Source organism: Ursus americanus, chromosome 29 (genome assembly GCF_024610735.1).
Source record: "Ursus americanus isolate L20-20 chromosome 29, mUrsAme1.1.p, whole genome shotgun sequence".
Lineage (NCBI taxonomy): Eukaryota > Metazoa > Chordata > Mammalia > Carnivora > Ursidae > Ursus > Ursus americanus.
This window is the reverse complement of record NC_142155.1, coordinates 1,322,746-1,340,419: the sequence shown is the minus strand read 5'-3', so window position 1 is coordinate 1,340,419 and position 17,674 is coordinate 1,322,746. Positions and strand designations below refer to the sequence as shown.

Below are 17,674 nucleotides of genomic sequence, written 5' to 3'. Positions count from 1 at the left end.
AAAAAATACTCATAAAAATATTGTTGCTTTCCTCTATCAACCTCTAAATCATGCCCCTCATTTCTCTTCTACCCACTGTGACATTCCTTCTGTCTTCATTCTTAGTAATTTCAAAGTCTTATAGGTGATCCTTTCAAACCCTGGCTCTTGGGTCCTTATACTTAACCGTTTCTCCACCTCCGCTACTTACTTCCATTGGTATACTCTAGGTCTTTTCTTTACTAGTAACATAATCACTTCTAATCTCAATCTTAGGCATTTACTCTCTATCAGTCCTATCTCCCACTTCATGTCCTCTGGTACTTGGATTCCATCAATCCTTTAACCCCAATGGCACTCACAGACAGTTGATCCTACCTGTTTCATACTGTATTATACCCCTTGATGTCCTTTCTTCCTTCCTTACTCAACTTGAAGTCCACATACACCAGTAGCTCCCTTCTTGCTCCTCTCTCAGTTCACTGCACACATTTGGCAAAAACCACTCTTCTTGGCAAATTCAACTACACAACTACCCAACATCGACAATCATGTACCAAAATGTGGATGAACACATGTGCGTGCGCGCACACGCACACACACGCACACGCACACACAAATACGCTGCCTGGTATCAATTTAAATCCATAATCACTAACTTCAAGAAGACTCTGCTGTGGGCAGTTTAGTCCTCCAGGATGGCTACTTCGTATCTTCTCTTCTCTCCTCTAATACTCCTACCCCATCCTCAATGCCAGCTAATGATACTATGCTTTCTTTCTTAGAGACAATGGAAGCAATCAGAAGAAATCACCCACATTCTTTCACCGTTTCTACTTAACCACCAGTACCTGTACCCACGTCCTCCCCTTCCCCATCTGCTTGCATAGATGAACTGTCCATGCCTCTATCTGGAGCCAAGCCTTCCAATGAACGCTAGATTCCATCACAGTACCTCTACTCAAGACACTGCTCTAGCAATTCTTCCCCTCTCACCATCATGAATCTACTGAAATCTTTCCAAAATGCACAAATACACTATTAGACATACTATTATTTCTACCATTTATAAAAAAGCAAAGCAAAAAGCTTTTCTTGACTCGACTTCTTATGCCAGCTACCATCCCTTTTTTTTTTTTTTTTTTTTTTTTGCCTTTTACACTCTTTCCTCCTGGTCTATGAAGTATCCAATTTCATTTCTCCCATTCCCTTCCATTTTCATTCAGCCCACCTTTTACAGCCACATAACCATGGAAACTGGCCAGTTTACTGATGACCTCCTCTATGATAAACCCAAAAGTCAGTTCCCAGTTTCCACTTTCCTTTCTCTCTCAGCAGCAACCGATAGCTAAATCAATTCTCCTTTCTTCACTTGGCTTTCAGGATCCCACATATTCAGGTTTCTTCCAACCTTACTCTCTTCTCTTTTGCAGGTTACTCCTCTTCTCCCTGACTTTCTAGGCATGCCCAGGGCCTAGGCCTCGGTGTGCTTTTCTTCTATAGCGATGCTCACTCTCTTGATAACCTTTGTCAACCTCATGGCTTAAAAACCACCTATATTAGTTTTAACAATAACTCCCAAATCATATCTGCAGTCCACACCTCCCTCTTGAACTCTAGACTTTTCTAATTGGTTCCTTGTCATCTCCGCTTGCGTGCAGAACAGTCATTTCAAAAATAAGAGAAAATAAGGCAATACAAAAGACTTTGTAGGGGAAGGAATTAGAGGTTCACAGGTTAAGAACAAGAGGAAAGGATGCTTGCATTAATCCTAGAGAATCATATTCCTGTCTCTCCAGAATAACTACCGTCTGCTGCTATTCTCCTCTACTCTGATGCAAATCAGCCTTGGCCTTCCTTTCCATCTTAGATGCACAGGTTGCTGCAGCAAACATACACACACAAAGGCAGGAGAGAGTCTTTAATGCCTAAAGAATTTAAAATAGAGTCAAAGTGGTCCTGGACTTAATAGTCCTAGAGAAAAGCAAGGAAAGACATTTTAAGTTAGAAATGAATTTTCCAATGAGGACAGTTCTCTTCATGACAACTATCACCATGTAACAATGATGAAATTGGCCACTTATTAAATTCAATCACAAAGGGACAGACAAAATGCTTCTGGCTCCACTGCTCTCCCTTCCTCATTGGAATTTAAAGGCAGCAGAAATGTTGGTCTGATCTGAACATTTCTATTTCTTTTAATAGCTGCATGGGGTTCTTAGTTGAAAATTACTCTTTCCTACTGTCAATATAAATGACTGCATTAGGAAATAACGAACAGAGACACTGCGATACATAAAAATATGCATTATGTGATATATAAAACATCCAGCCTGTCTCAGTCTATACTGAACTAATATCCAAATAATCTATCAACCTTCATTTGTAGGTTGTCATTTGCATTCTGCATTTGTAGCTCTTCTCTGGTAAACACTGGATAATCCAAAGTCAACCAGATGAGGATGCGTTTGACTCTCCCACTCACTTCCCATACTTTATGAGTGTCATTCAGGAAAGCCTAGAGCCAATGACCGAAAACGTCCTGTAAACTGAATGTTTCAGAATGGAATATCCTATCTTAAGATGAATTCTTTCCTATGAAAAGTTCATAGAAGCAGAGAAAGAAATAGGGAAAGTAAAGAACAAGGAAAGTAAAATAATACCATACGCACAGAACCCTATTACAAAAAGAGCATATAATTATACCTTTTTTCTTAGCTTGATTTGAAGTGGGAATGGATCTCAAGTTTTTGCTTTTCATAACGTCCTTTGAAGTTTTCTTTTCAAGAGTAGAAAAAGTCTTGAATGGTGAACTGGGTTTGCCATAGCCTGAGCTCCTAACTGATGCATATAATCCACTCTGGGGTTTTCTTTTAAGTAACGGAGGTGCACTCTTGGCTTTCTTGTATGGTACCTGTTTACCAGTTACAGCCCCCTCTTCTCCAGAACTGAGTTGAGATCTAAAAGCCTGCACACAACAAGCAGCAACTTTTTAGGACTTAAATAAACTTCAAAGACAGCTGTAAATGAAGATTTAACAGATGACAAAACCACAGTGATTACTAAATAATAGTTTGTAGAAGGCAAATCACTACATATTAAAGTTCCCAAAGCCTAACTCATCAGAATTTTAGTATTTTGAAGTACATCTGGAAAGTCAGGAGTAAAACAAAGCAAAATAATAGAACAAAATAAGCTTGCCAGAAAGCAAGATGTGTAATTACTAGAATTAAGATAGAAGAGAGAAAAGAAAATACTTTGAAATAACATAAAATTTTATCTTTTTTTCCTCCAGATTTCTCAAGATAAAAATTTATTACTACCCTGTCTTCTTCCACAAAAAACTGGAGATGGTTTATGGTAAACATATAACTTAGAACTGCAAAATAAAACTAGAATATTGAAATCAAAGAAACTAAAAATCAGAATAGATCAAGAACAGAAGAAAAAGGAACAGAGAAATATAACTTTCTCAACAGCTGCTAACAGCATTTACATAAAATGTCAATTCACCTACTTTGGCAGAACACACACCACTGGAAAGATTAAATAAAAAGCACTAGAGTGATGGATAAACCGTTTTCTTGTGCTACTCAAATTCTGGACCATGCTTACTAAAAACAAATGAAGCATGTAAGGAAGAAAGCTATCGCTACAGGAATATTAAAACTGGGAACCACAGGACGTTGTAATAAATATTGCTCACAAATATCCAGGATCTAAGTGGAGGTTCGTATGCAATCAATGCCCCTAGTTCAAGCAGTACCCACTTAAATTCAATAGTAGTTACATAACTTCGTTTATCAAATTTCAAATCAACTTACATTATAAACACTTACTTTATTTATTTTGTCATCCTGAGGCAATAATGAAGGACCAACAGATAGTTTTTTCCTTAAAATATCAAGGTACATTTTATCTATATGTTCTTCCATAGTATTTACTCCTGGACAGCCATTTTCTATACCTTTACTTGTTGTCTTTTCTAAAACCACATTCTCTTCATTTTTGTCAAAAAATTGGTTTGCATTTTGTGGCTCTTGAGATATAATATTTAGGTTCATCTTAAGGGGTGAAGGGCTAACAAATTCAGTTTCTTTTCTATCAGCCAGTTTCTTAAAGCTATAAAACAAAACACAGAATGAACCCTAGGTGACTCCTCAAATACCAGTTATATCTATATATATCTCACATATATCACATGTATTTACACACACAAAATATAAGAAATATTTGTATTTTAATATGTATAATATTATTTATATATAATAATAAATACATTTAATATTTGTAACTATCCAAATTAGGTCATTAATGTTAAATACATTATTTTTGTAATTCTGGTTGGCAGGGTATACTTATATAGTGTCCTATAACTCCTTTAAATTTCAGATAATATAATTTAATGCAGTATAAAATAAGGGATTACATGGATCACTGAGACCTACTTCAAAGGAAAGACAAACCAAGCAAGACTGAGATTGTTTTTGTGTAAGAAAAAATAAAAAGTGAATTTCTAATAAACTTTGTGTAATTAATCTTTTTTCCATAATATCATAAAGTCAACATGCATTTGAGGCAGGAAAAATATTTTACACATTTTTAGAAGAAGCTAAAGAATAATTTATGTCAATGAGAAAGAGTATAAATATTAAAAAGCATAAATTTTATCATAGTATAGGAAGAATTTTAAAGTAAAACAGGAAAATCACTAGTATCTTAAAATCATTTCTGTGGTTTAAAAACACTTAAATACAATGTAATATTTCAAAACATTTCATTTTTAAAATAGAGAAAATATCCCTTAAGGAAATGTTCTAAATGTGTGTAAATATCAGTATAGTATAGGGGCTCCAAAAATATGGATATTGTTATCTTCAAACTATGTAATCATGGTCTACTAGGTCATTTAGTTTTATAATTTATAAAACAAGATGTCATTTATAAAATAAAGTTTAAGAGGCTACTATTTTCATATATGCTAGACTGGCTTCTCAGTAATTGTTAGAACTTTCTAAGTAGTTGGCATCATCAGAAAATATAATAGCTCTTTCCTTCTTTAGAATCTGGTGAGAAGCTCTTCCAAACTGTCTGTTCTTCCTGTGTACTAACTAAATTACATTTCCTCACCTCCCTGAATCTACTTGGGCCCAATTACTAGTTCTTATCTTTAGAATGTGAGGCTATGGTGACAAGAACCTAAGATATGTGTCATTGGCTCAGTGGCTGGTTTTGGGTGGCAAGGAAAATGATACTAGAAGCAGGAGAAGTGGCAACCTATGTTTTACAGTAACAAAACATTTGCCAAATGGTCACCTACAATAGTTTATAAGGCAGATCACATGGGTACTAAGAAAAATGGCAGGAGAGTTTCTAAGTGCTAGCAACTATTGGCTACTTCTGACAAAATACTAAAAGAAAGATATGAGCTCAAGATAAAAAAAAGGGCCAGTTTGTAAGAAATCAAAGAGAACAGAGAGGGTAGAAACTCAGTACTTCTAAAGTTCACTCTCTGTGAACCTAACAGTAGGATTCAGCATTGAAAAATGCTATGAAAAAGCAGGATTTCATGAGACTTCTCAGTTGCAAAGAGTGACTCGGTCCTTTGACAAAGATCATATTAAAGAAGTCCTCTTCACACTTAAGATTATTGTTCTCAGTAATATACAGATAGCTGCAACTAAACTGAGAGGAAAAAATAAAGAGGGACCAAAAAAAAGCAGATTTAAAACCTCTGTCTAGCAAACTGACTTTATAGTTACTGGCACATGGGACTGACTGGAAACTAACAGATCAGAAGCCTACTAAACTTTTTGAAGGAAGTGTAATGACAAAGAAACTACAACCATATTTAAAAAACAAACAAACAATAAAAGCCAGAGACTTGTTTGGGAGCCTTAAAACCACCTGCAGGCAGGAAGTGGACTAAGAAAGGAATGCATCCTCCAAGATGGGCACAGACTCCCCACGAAACCCACTTCAGTTGTGGCCAGGAGTGTAAACATTGTTGTAAGGCCTTTCCAGTGGATTTCAAGGTTCCATTACTGATTGCTGTATTTTCTTCATATTTTTCCCTTCCAAATGGGAGTATTTATTGCAGTTTCACTATCATGTGTTGGGTGGGAATGAAGAAGTAGAGAACTTGTGTTTCTAATCATTAGTAGACAGTGAGGAGCCATGTTCAAACATGGTGGAGAAAACTGTGCTTCACCTGGAAATCCTGGCCTTTAAGATGGACAAGGTCCTGAACGGGACTTTGGGCTCATCGGGAGGGATAGTGGGTCTTTGTATGAAGAAGAGTAAAATGGATATTTGGCTATTAGAAAGGTAGATTCTGGTAGAGACTAACTAGATGCCTGTCAAACTCATTTACTTTTCTTTCTGAGCATACAAGCAAATCCTATATCCAGCCCATTGGACCTTCTTAGCTAGATGTGCTGGTTATTACCAACAGAATGTGAATTGAAGTGATGTAATACTTTTGTGTTGAGGCAATTAAAAGGAATTATGCTAAATTACCTTTTTTCTTTCTTTATCAACTGGTTGGATAAGGCCATGGCAACCTTAAAACCATGTGTTGAGGACAAAGTAGCCCGGGTCCCTAAATGACTATGGGGAGTAGAGTCCCATCCCAACCCCACTGACATACACGGGATTATGATGTGAGCAAAAAATAAATTTTTGATTATGTTTAGCTACTAAAATTTTAATAATCCTAGTACCTAGGATTATTCACTCTACAGTTTAACTAAAGAGTTTTCAGATATGTGTACTAAAGTTTATAATATTGACATTTCCGAAATGACTATTATATCTTTAATATATACTTGTTTTTAGACTTCAAACATAAATGAAAAAATCTCTATTTAGAATTCACATTAGTAAAATGATTCCACCTATGCCAACAAAGACACAAGGTGTGTAGGCGAATCTCTTCATTAACACTAACATGGCCCCCAAACAACAGTAAGTAAGAATAATTTGCCCTTTAAAACATACTAACTAGTGCTGCAGATCAGTGGAAGAATACTAGACTTAGCATTCCAGTAGACGGGCTTTCGTGTAGGCTTCACTGCCTCGTGAACTAGCACAGATGTAGAAACAGGATGAGAAATGGCTACAAGTGGATTTACATGATGAGGGAGTAGTATAAGGAGGGGCTCCAACTGTGTCTGCGGAACACACAAATGAACGAATGAATACATGGGGGGGTGACAGGCTTCTCCCAGAACTATTTCATGGAGATCAAAGAGCTGACAATGTGAATGGTCAAGCACATGGACTTCCTGTGTTTCCTGGTTATAAACATATGATCTTGAGCAATTTCTTTCACTTCTTTTTTTAGAGGGATAGGGGGAGGAGAAGAGGGAGAGGGAGAGAGAATCTCAGGCAGGTTCCATGTCCAGCACAGAGCCCAACAGGGGGCTCAATCTCACAACCCTGAGATCATGACCTGAGCCAGAATCAAGAGTTGGACGTTTAACCAACTGAGCCACCCAGGTGTCCCTATTTAACTTCTTTAAGCCTCAGTTTTCTTATCTATGAAATGGAGATGATAATAAACTATACCTCATAGAGTTGCTGTTAGAGTAAATGAAATCTAATATGTAAAGAACTCTGCCCAGTACCTGGCCCACAGCAAGCATGTGATAAAAATGTTAGCTGTTATCACCATCACCACCACCATCTCCATCATCATCACCTGGTTCTTGTGACAGCTCCACCACGAAATTGGTTTACCTCCGTTTCATCACTTGAATGATGCAGATAAAGACGCCTGCCCCATTTGTTATGAGGATCACATGAGATGAGGGATGTGACACAAACGCAAGGTTACTGTGATGTGCTACTCTGTGTGAGGAGAATGACAGCGAGGTCCCCTGAGCTTCCATTAAAATGTACTGAAGCCCGCTGCTCTTGTGACTGAAACACCTACCCTGTAAAACGATGGCTGGTCTGTGACTACGAGCAAAGCTAAGTGGTTTATAAAGAAGCAAATCTATGGTGCATACAAAATAAAATTCATGGTCCCTCTCACTGTTCAAATCAACTGCCCCGAACTATTTAAAGCCGAAAGGATTTTAGTTTTCAGTAAAAGCCTTCAGACTACTTAAAAAAAAAAAACATTTTTTTTTTAGTGGCATCTATTTAAAAAATATATTTTTTATTTTAGCACTAGAAGAATTTCGATAAACTGAGTAAGAACTACTATAAGAAGAGAGCAGTGACTCACAGGTACACTCACGTAGGCTACTCATTAATCATTCACTAGGAATGAGCATGTAAAAGAAATGACTCTAAAAGTTTCCAATAACAAAACAATCAACAAACAAACAACCTGCACAATCCAGTCCAAAAAACCTCCTACCTGACAGGTTGTAAATCAAAACCACTGACACCAAAGGAATCTATTCTGATAGGTTTCATCAGCTCCTCTACTGTGGGCAGATCTAAGAAGAAAAAAAGTTAAAATAGCAACCCAAAAAATCATGTGAATTGCTTAATTTAATGTCTAATCCCACTAAGATTACATTCCTTCTGACTGAGTTAACAAAACAACATATACAATAAACCCTGTTTCCCGCTATAAACTTACTTGTACCAAGAAAATCTCCTTTGATTTATATTTGAAATATACATATCTATATATTTAATGTATCTAACTATATCAATATAAAAAATATGTGTATGGGTGCGTCCACCCATGCACACAGATTTGTTAAATATATTTTAGTTGATTCCAAAATAGTGTTCTCTATTTAAAAATAACTTTAGTATATACTTGAGGAAAAGCATAAAATAAATGTGAAAACACTTAAGTGATTTCCTAATTTGGCCAAGGCATACTGAAGGAGAAACTGAAATTTTATCCCACGTTCAGCTCTAACTTTTAGTTAAACCACTGATTCCCAAATTCCATTTGAACAAACTCTTTTAAGTTAAATTCAGAGATTGAGAAACAATCACTACAGCAAACTGCACTGAAATTATACCGCACTAGAAACTGTTCAGAGAGGGTCTCAAATTAACTTTTACCAGACTCGGTAGTAGAGATGTTTTTAGAGGACTCTTCATTCTCTTGCGGGTAATCTTTCACTGAGCTCTTGATATTTTCCACTGCAGTACTCTCAGTTCTTTGTTCATCTGCATCTCCCAAAGAATGGGCTATATGACAATAAGCCTGATGTAGCGCTTCAATGTCACTATTGCTTTGTCCAAAAGAAACACCTGCTGGAATAAACATCATCTCCAGTATAATCACACAAATACATGAAAGACATAAAACACCAATATCATCCCTTAATGTGTCTGGACTGGTGAACGAGGCTGGTAGGACAACAGCAACATTACCGAGTTAAGTACAAACCTTGGTAACACGTAGCTTATAGCCTAACTACAAACTCAGAGCAGGCTCAGTAACTCTTCAAGCAAGCTGAGGTGCGTCCTGACACAGTAACTTCAAATAAACTCTGACTCCACTAGTTATTGCCTTCTCTTCCTACTACCCTTAACCAACCCCGTTACATTGGGTAAAACTATTCCCAAATTTCCTACGCTGACAAAATCTTTCAAGGATTCTGTTTCCCTTACCACTACCACTCTCTCTCACTCTTGCATTCTCTCTCTGCTTCCCAGTGTCACCGAGGATCTTGTAGTCCACATTTCTTCAATGAAATTCACTCCTCGAACTTTGCAATCCAGCACGTGTTCCAATATCCTGCTTAACGCTGCTATAATCAAAAGCAATTTTCTAAGAGTCAAATCTAGCCATCTTTAATTCTCTCCAACTCTGTGAGACATCTGACACTGCCTTTTGCTTGGGACCTGTTTCTTCTGTATAGCCTCTTGTTCTTGCTCTTCTCACCACCGATGGCTACCTCTCCATCCTTTATGGTAAATGGCTCATCTTAGGGTTCCATCTTCAGTCCTCTTTATTAAACTTCTCATTTATTTATTTGAGCTGGCTAATTTCATCAAGACCCTTAGCTCAACTATTACCCGTATGATTGTGACACCCAAATCTATGTCTTTGTCCTTACCTCTTTTCTGAATATTAAACTTTCTAACAGACATTTACACTATTCTGTAAGTAAATCAAATCTAACATATCCCAAACTGAATTAATTATATTCCCCGACAAAACTTGTTCTACTACCAGTATTTTAGCTAATGGCATCACTATTCACCCAGTCATCCAAAATGGAAAACCTGATGTCATCATTCACTCTTCCTTCCCTATTAACGGCCTCCTCCTCCCACCAACTAATAAATAAATTCTGGAAAAAAGAATTTGAAGACTCTAATGACAATAATGATTTAAAATTTTGTAAGTATTTTTCTTACTCATTTTGTACCTTTCATTACTAACACCGGAATTTTCAAAATTAGAGAAAAGAATAAAAGAGTCATAGAAGAGCGGGGAAAAAAGAAGAGAAACAAGGTAAGTAGTCTCCTTTTCTGTTAATACCCATGATTAATTAACTAATGCTTAAGTATAAAATAGTAGATGCCCTTCAACAGATGACTGGATTAAGAAGACGTGGTCCATATATACAATGGAATATTACTCAGCTATCAGAAAGAATGATTTCACAACATTTGCTGCAACATGGACGGCACTGGAGGAGATAATGCTGAGCGAAATAAGTCAAGCAGAGAAAGACAATTATCATATGGTTTCTCTCATCTATGGAACATAAGAACTAGGAAGATCGGTAGGAGAAGAAAGGGATAAAGAAAGGGGGGGTAATCAGAAGGGGAAATGAAGCATGAGAGACTATGGACTCTGAGAAACAAACTGAGGGCTTCAGAGGGGAGAGGGGGGTGGGGGAATGGGATAGGCTGGTGATGGGTAGTAAGGAGGGCACATATTGCATGGTGCACTGGGTGTTATACGCAACTAATGAATCATGGAACACTACATCAAAAACCAGGGATGTACTATATGGTGACAAACATAATAAAAAATATTATTAAATAAAAAAAACAAAAAAAGAAAAAAAAAGAATAAAATAGTAGAGAAAGCCTCATCAGTAAAGGGCTGACTTCTCTACCTCTTGCATGAAAAAGAGAGGATTCTATGTAGTTATCTAATGTATTATTACAAGTCAAAAGCTCCCTCACACTTTTCTACTTTAGGGAGTCCAGAAGTGTCCAACCTTACACTGCAGAGGCAAGGACCTGGTCACCCTGTGGGTGTTCTACTCACACAGCCATAGCACAAAATGGCACCTGCCCAGGAGACAAATGAAAATAAGCAAGAGGCTGGACCTGGCCCTCATTTTTACAGTTACCAACCTAATACAATAAAGCACAAAGAATTTCAAAAGCGATACCTTTTTAAAAAGATGGTCTTTGACAATGTATCACCTAAACTGCGGTTGCTTAATATTTAAAGAAACATTATATATATATAAAAAAAAACAACCACAAAACAACCGATTTTTCAGTTCTTAAATCAAGTTCAGATGCTGATCTGAAGATTTTCAAGTGTATTTTTGAAATAGTAGGTAAACTCAATACCCCACAGCCAATAAGTATTTATATGGTATGCCTTCAAGTTTTTTATTGTAATTTCTCCTATTAACAGAGAGTTGTTATAAATAACAGTGATAAGAACCACGTAGTGCCACTGCTTATTGAATCTTAGCGATATACCAGGCATTATACATTATGTGAGTTGACCAACACAAGGCCTCATTTTAAAGATGAGGAAACAGGCTTAGAGGCATCAATTGTCCAACGTCACACAGCTGGTAACTGGCAAAGCTGGGATATGAGTCCAAGGCTGTACATGACACGAAGATCAAACTTACTATCTGCCTAATAACAATCAAATTATTTCAGAGTCAAGAGCATTTAAGAAATAAGACCAGAAAACTACAGCTTTATGTAACTGCTTGAATCATTTTAATAAGAGTTTTTTCCATTCTGCAATACACTTTTTTTTCTTATAACCTACAGCAGTGGTTTTCATACTGTATTTTACAAAATCATAGTTTCTCAGAGAAAACCATGGGTTCTACGGATGTTTGACTGAAATTTCATTTTAAATCGTACTTTAAAACATAAAAATAGAAATTAATCTGCATACTCAACTGTGCCATTTAGGTAACTGTAATATTTTGAAAACCATCAGAGTGACAACTTTCGCTCCTGCTTTGTTTTCACGCACATTTTAGAACGCAGCTTCTCTGACCATCCCATATATATATATATATATATATGAATATGAATATGAATTTCCTATAACGTGTCCCTGATTAGAAAAGCTGTAACTCTATATTGGTCTTTTACAAGAATTTGTATCGGCTTACTGAAAACCGTGCATGTAGGGTGACTAGCACACAAGTGACATGTACTTGAACAGCAGTAAGACTGAAGAACATGTCTCAGCACATGCTCTCATTATGGCGAATATTTAACTGGGTAATAAGTAAATGAATAACATGACTTGATGGGAAAATGCTGTTGTAATTTGTTTTACTTTCACAGTTATACTTTTAAATGGAAGTGGATGAAACAAGACAGTGGTGACTTTTGGAACAGCAGCAACTAGAAATAAGACCTTGAGTGGACTTTGTGGTTTTGGTCATGCTTTGTTTTTTGATCTGGTTGCCAGTTACATGGGTGTGTTCAGTATACGAAAATTCATCAGGTTGCACTATTATGATACTTGAACTTTCTGTGGATATTATTATACTTTAATAAAAAAGAAAGAAGAAATAAAAAATAAAAATAAAATGCAAGCAGATGTTTAGAGTTGGTTAGTGATTTATCATTTCTATTGCTCTTTTGTTCCAAGTGTCTGGATTGGTTTAATTGATCATACTGGTCAATTGAAACCTGCAAAGCAAGCTGATTAAAATGTTCTCAGTTGCAACTATTTATGGAGTAAACCAAGAACATTTTAATATTATACAACAAAAATAAAATATACAAACATATCAGAAGTCTGATGATGATATAAGAATATAACTAATGTCTAAAACTTCTGATTTAAAACATTTTAAAAGACCATTATTGTTCTCACCATCTTTATAAGTAAATGTAATAAATGTAAACATTTATATTTATACTGATAAAATACCATATTTATCTACACAGAGAGTACTACATGCGATTTCATCTGGAGGTAAGGATTCCACTGCCCTAACAGACTGAAAGTGCATTGCCTTAAAGATCTTTATAACCTTTTGGAAAGTCTAGATGGTCTAAGGCATTTTGGAATTTTGGAATGTGATTTAACTTTCTCCTACACAGAGGGAACAATGGAAAAACAAATCTCAGAGCAGATTTGCTCTGTGGATCCCTCCTACACCAGGGAACAATGGAAAAGCAGACTGAAATCTCGTTTCTCCTACATGTTCCAAATTTAACAGAATACTCTGAAGGGGCAGAGAAAAATAATTAATAATCACCTACAGTGCTATACCTTGTATCGACAGCATTCATTAACAAGTCTTTATTAAAAATACACTTTACTTGGCCTACTAGCATTAAGTGTCACCAAGGAAAGTTCAGATTATTTCAGTTGTTAATAATGGTAAAAAATGTGGGATTAAAATTTTAGTGTTGGGGTGCCTGGGTGGCTCAGTTGGTTAAGTATCTGACTCTTGATTTCAGCTTACATCATGATCTCAGGGTCATGAGATCAAGCCCTGCTTAAGATTCTGTCTCCGTCTCCCTCAGCAACCCCCACCAAAATATTTTATTGTTGATATAGCTATTACATATATTATTATATATTTATTTCTTTAGAAATGAAGTCAGCTAAACTATTACATATTTAGAGAACAGCCAGTTGTCCACCTTTACCTGTTCCTGTCATTTCATCATCAGCCATTTCTGGCAGGGCCTCCGGCTTAGTCGCTCTACCCTGTTCATCAAGGTTGACCTCTGCAACAGAGTCTAAGGAATCAAGCAGCACCACTAGAACAACGTAAGAAAAAAAATTAGAGGAATAGAGAGAAATTTGTACGGTTCCTTCAATCTAATATTTTAATCATATACAAGTTGTATAAAAACAAAGATATTTACATATAAAGAGCATATAATCATATATATGTAATAGGCATGATTACATTAACATGCATAACTATGCTTATATACAGGTCTAATGTACATTTACTTGTGGAATGCAAAGGGCCTGTGAAAAATAAAAAAGAAATGTTCTTCCTCCCTCAACTTTAGTGAGGCATAGTTGACAATTAAAAATTATATATATTTAAGGTGTACAATTTGATGTTTTCATATATGTACACACTGTTAAATAATGACCACAATCAAGCTAATTAACATATCCATTACCCTACCTTTTGGTTAGGTGCCTTTGTGTATGTGTGTGGTGAGAACACACATCTCCCCCTCTTATCAAATTTCAAGTATATAATATGGTTAACTAGAACCATGTTATTGTACATTAGATCTCTAGAACTTAATTATCTTGCATAATTGAAACTTGTACTCTTGACTAACATCTTCCCAAATCCCCCTCCCCCAGTCCCTAGAAACCATCATTCTACTCTCGTTTCCACAAGGTTCACGTTTTTAGATTCCACATGTAAGTGAGATCATGCATGTGTGAACAAGACTAACACTATCTCGGACGTATCTGCTGTAACTGTTCTATAACCTGAAACCTTCTTGAGCACAGCTGCCAGCCAACATTCTTCCCCTTTCCTTAACCACATCCTTAAGTATATTCTCAGGGCATAGCGTCCTTGATCTGCCCTGGAGATAGGACTATAACCCACACCTATTCTTAAACATTCTCCCCTTGGGTGGTCCCTCAGCCTGTACTCCCAGCCTCTAGGGCTATACAGGCGGGTCCTGAGGGAGGTGGGGTATAGATGTCTATTCATCTTGTGGTGCACAAAACATGCTTCTGCCAGTAAGTTCCCGTAATAAGCCATTTCCTGTCAAGCTGGACTTGTTGGCCTTTTCCTTCAGCCCTAGGACTTCTTTGGGCTTTGAAGTTTGATTTGCATATACCTCCCTTTCACAGCAAAAAGCTACCTCTCTTCCTGCATCTGGCTTATTTTACTAAGCACGATGTCCTCCACGGTGTAATACCGTATGTACTGCATTTTCTTTATCCTTCATCTGTTGATGGCATTGAGGTTGTACACACATCTTGGCTATTGTAAATAATGCTTCAGCGAACACGGGAGTACAGATGTCTCTTCAAAGTATATATCCAGAAGTGGAATTACTAAATCATAAGGTAGTTCCATTTTAAATTCTTTTCAGAAACCTCCAGATAGTTTTCCATCGTGGCTGCACCCGTTACATTCCATCAACAGTGTACAAAAGTTTCCTTCTTTCCATGTCCTCGCCAACATGTTATTTTTTTGTCTTTTTGATAAATAGCCAATCTGACTGGTAGGAGGGGGAGATCTCATTTGATTTGCATTTTCCTGATTAGCGAAGCTACGCATCTTTACATGTGTTTGCTGGCCATTAGCATGTCTTCTTTTGCAAAACGTCTGTTTAGGTCTCATGCTCAGTTTTAATCGGTTTATCTGGTCTTCTGCTATTGAGTTGCATGAGTTCCTTATATATTTTGGATATCAACTCCTTATCAGACATACGGTTTACAAATACTCCCTCCATCTATAGGTTGCCTTTTCACCCTGTTGATTGTTTCCTTTGCTAGACGGCATTTTAGTTTCATGCAATCCCATTTCTCTATTTGTGCTTTTGTTGCCTGTGTTTTGGGGTCATACTTAAAAAAATTATTCCCTAGTGCAATGCCAAGAGGCTTTTTCCCTATGTTTTCTTCCAGTTATTTTAGTTTCAGGTTTTATATTTAAGCCTTTGGTCCATCTTGAGTTGACTTTTGTATGTGGGGTGAGATAAGGGTCTAATTTCATTCTTGTGCATATTGAGTGTCTAGTTTTTAAATACCATATATAGGCATAACTCAGAGATACTGCAGGTTCAATTCCAGACCACTGAAATAAAGCAAATACTGAAATAAAGCCAGTCAGATTAATTTTTTTTGGTTTCTCAGTGCATATAAAAAAATATATTTACACTATAGTGTAGTCTATTAAGTGTGTGATAGCATTACATCTATAATAGTGTCCATACCTCAGTTTAAAAATACTTACGTTATTGCTAAAAAATACCAACCATCACCTGAGTTTTCAGCAGGCTGTAATCTTTTTGCTGGTGGAGTCTTGCCTCAATGTTGACGGCTGCTGACTGGTCACAGTGGTGGTTGTTGAACGTGGGGATGGCTGTAACACTTTCTTAAAGTAAGACAATGAAGTTTGCTGCATCAATTGGCTCTTCCTTTCACAAATGACTTCTCTGTAGCATACAATGCTGCTTGACAGCATTTTACCCACAGAACTTCTTTCAAATTGGAGTTGATCTTCTCAACCGCTGCTGCTCGCTTTATCAACTAAGCTTATGTAATATTCTAGATACTCTGTTGTCATTTCAATAGTCTTCACGGCATCTTCCCCAGGAGAGTCCATCTCAAGAAACCACCTTCTCTGCTCATCTATAAGCAGCTCCTCACCCTTTTAAGTTTGAGCATAAGGTTGCAGCAATTCAGTCCCATCTTCAGATTCCACTTCTAATTTTAGTTCTCTTGCTATTTCTACCACATCCGCAGTTACTTCCTCCACTGAAATCTTGAACCCCTCCAAGTTATCCATGAGGGTTGAAATCAACTTCCTCCAAACTCCTGTTAATGTTGATATTTTAACCTCTTCCTGTAAATCATGAATGTTCTTCATGACATCCAGAACGGTGAATCCTTTCCAGAAGGTTTCAATTTACTTTACCCAGATCCATCAGAGGAATCGTTATCTAGCACAATGATAGCCATATGAAATGAATTTCTTAAATAATAAGATTTGAAAGTCGAAATTACTCTGATCCATGGGCTGCAGAACGGATATTGTGTTAAGAAACACAGGCATGAAAACAACATGAGTCTCATCATACATCTCTATCAGAACTCTTGGATGATCAAGTGTCTTATGGCCTATCTCGGTTTTGAACATGCCTTCCTCACTAAGCTTCATCATGTCTAACTTCTGATTTAAAGTGAGAAACATAGGACTCTTCCTTTTACTCAAACACTTAGAGTCACTATTGGGTTCATAATTGGCCTAATTTCAATATTGTTGTGTCTTGGGTAATAGGGAGGCCTGAGGAGAGGGAGAGAGATAGGGTAACAGCCAGTCATTGGAGCAGTCAGAACACAACATTTATCAATTGAGTTTGCTGTCTTACATGGGCATGGTTCATGTGCCCCAAAATAATTACACAAATAAGATCAAAGATCACTAATCACAGATCACTATAACAAATGATGAAAAAGTGTGAAAAATCACAAGAATTATAACACAGAGACATGAAGTGAGCAAATGCTGTTGAAAAGGCGGCACTGATAGGCCTGCTTGATGCAGAGTTGCCACAAACTTTCAATTTGTAAAAAACTCAGTATCTGTGAAGCACAAGAAAGCAATGCTTAATAAAACAAGGTATGCCTGTATTAAGGAGACTATCTTTTCTTCATTGTATATTCTTGGTCCCCTTGTTGAAGATCAGTTGACCATAGATGTGTATATTTATTTCTAGACTCTCTGTTCTAGTCTCAATGGTTTTATATGTCTGTTTTTATGCCAATACCGTACTGTTCTGATTACTACAGCTTTATAATATATTTTCAATG

General features: G+C 36.7%; 1 protein-coding gene across 4 annotated transcripts in view; it reads right to left on the bottom strand.

The window, feature by feature from the left end:
• Positions 1-17,674, bottom strand: part of CEP162 (centrosomal protein 162) — a 101,239-nt gene that overhangs the window by 53,171 nt on the left and 30,394 nt on the right. For 3 of the 4 annotated variants that reach the window (XM_045804506.2, XM_045804516.2, XM_045804523.2), the window contains 5 exons: positions 13,798-13,911; positions 9,016-9,210; positions 8,348-8,429; positions 3,819-4,101; positions 2,686-2,947 (listed from right to left, as the gene is read on the bottom strand). In XM_045804506.2, the coding sequence (XP_045660462.2) occupies positions 2,686-2,947; positions 3,819-4,101; positions 8,348-8,429; positions 9,016-9,210; positions 13,798-13,911 (936 nt within the window). The remainder of the gene's footprint in view (positions 1-2,685; positions 2,948-3,818; positions 4,102-8,347; positions 8,430-9,015; positions 9,211-13,797; positions 13,912-17,674) is intronic. The other variant, XM_045804511.2, reaches the window with a different exon arrangement.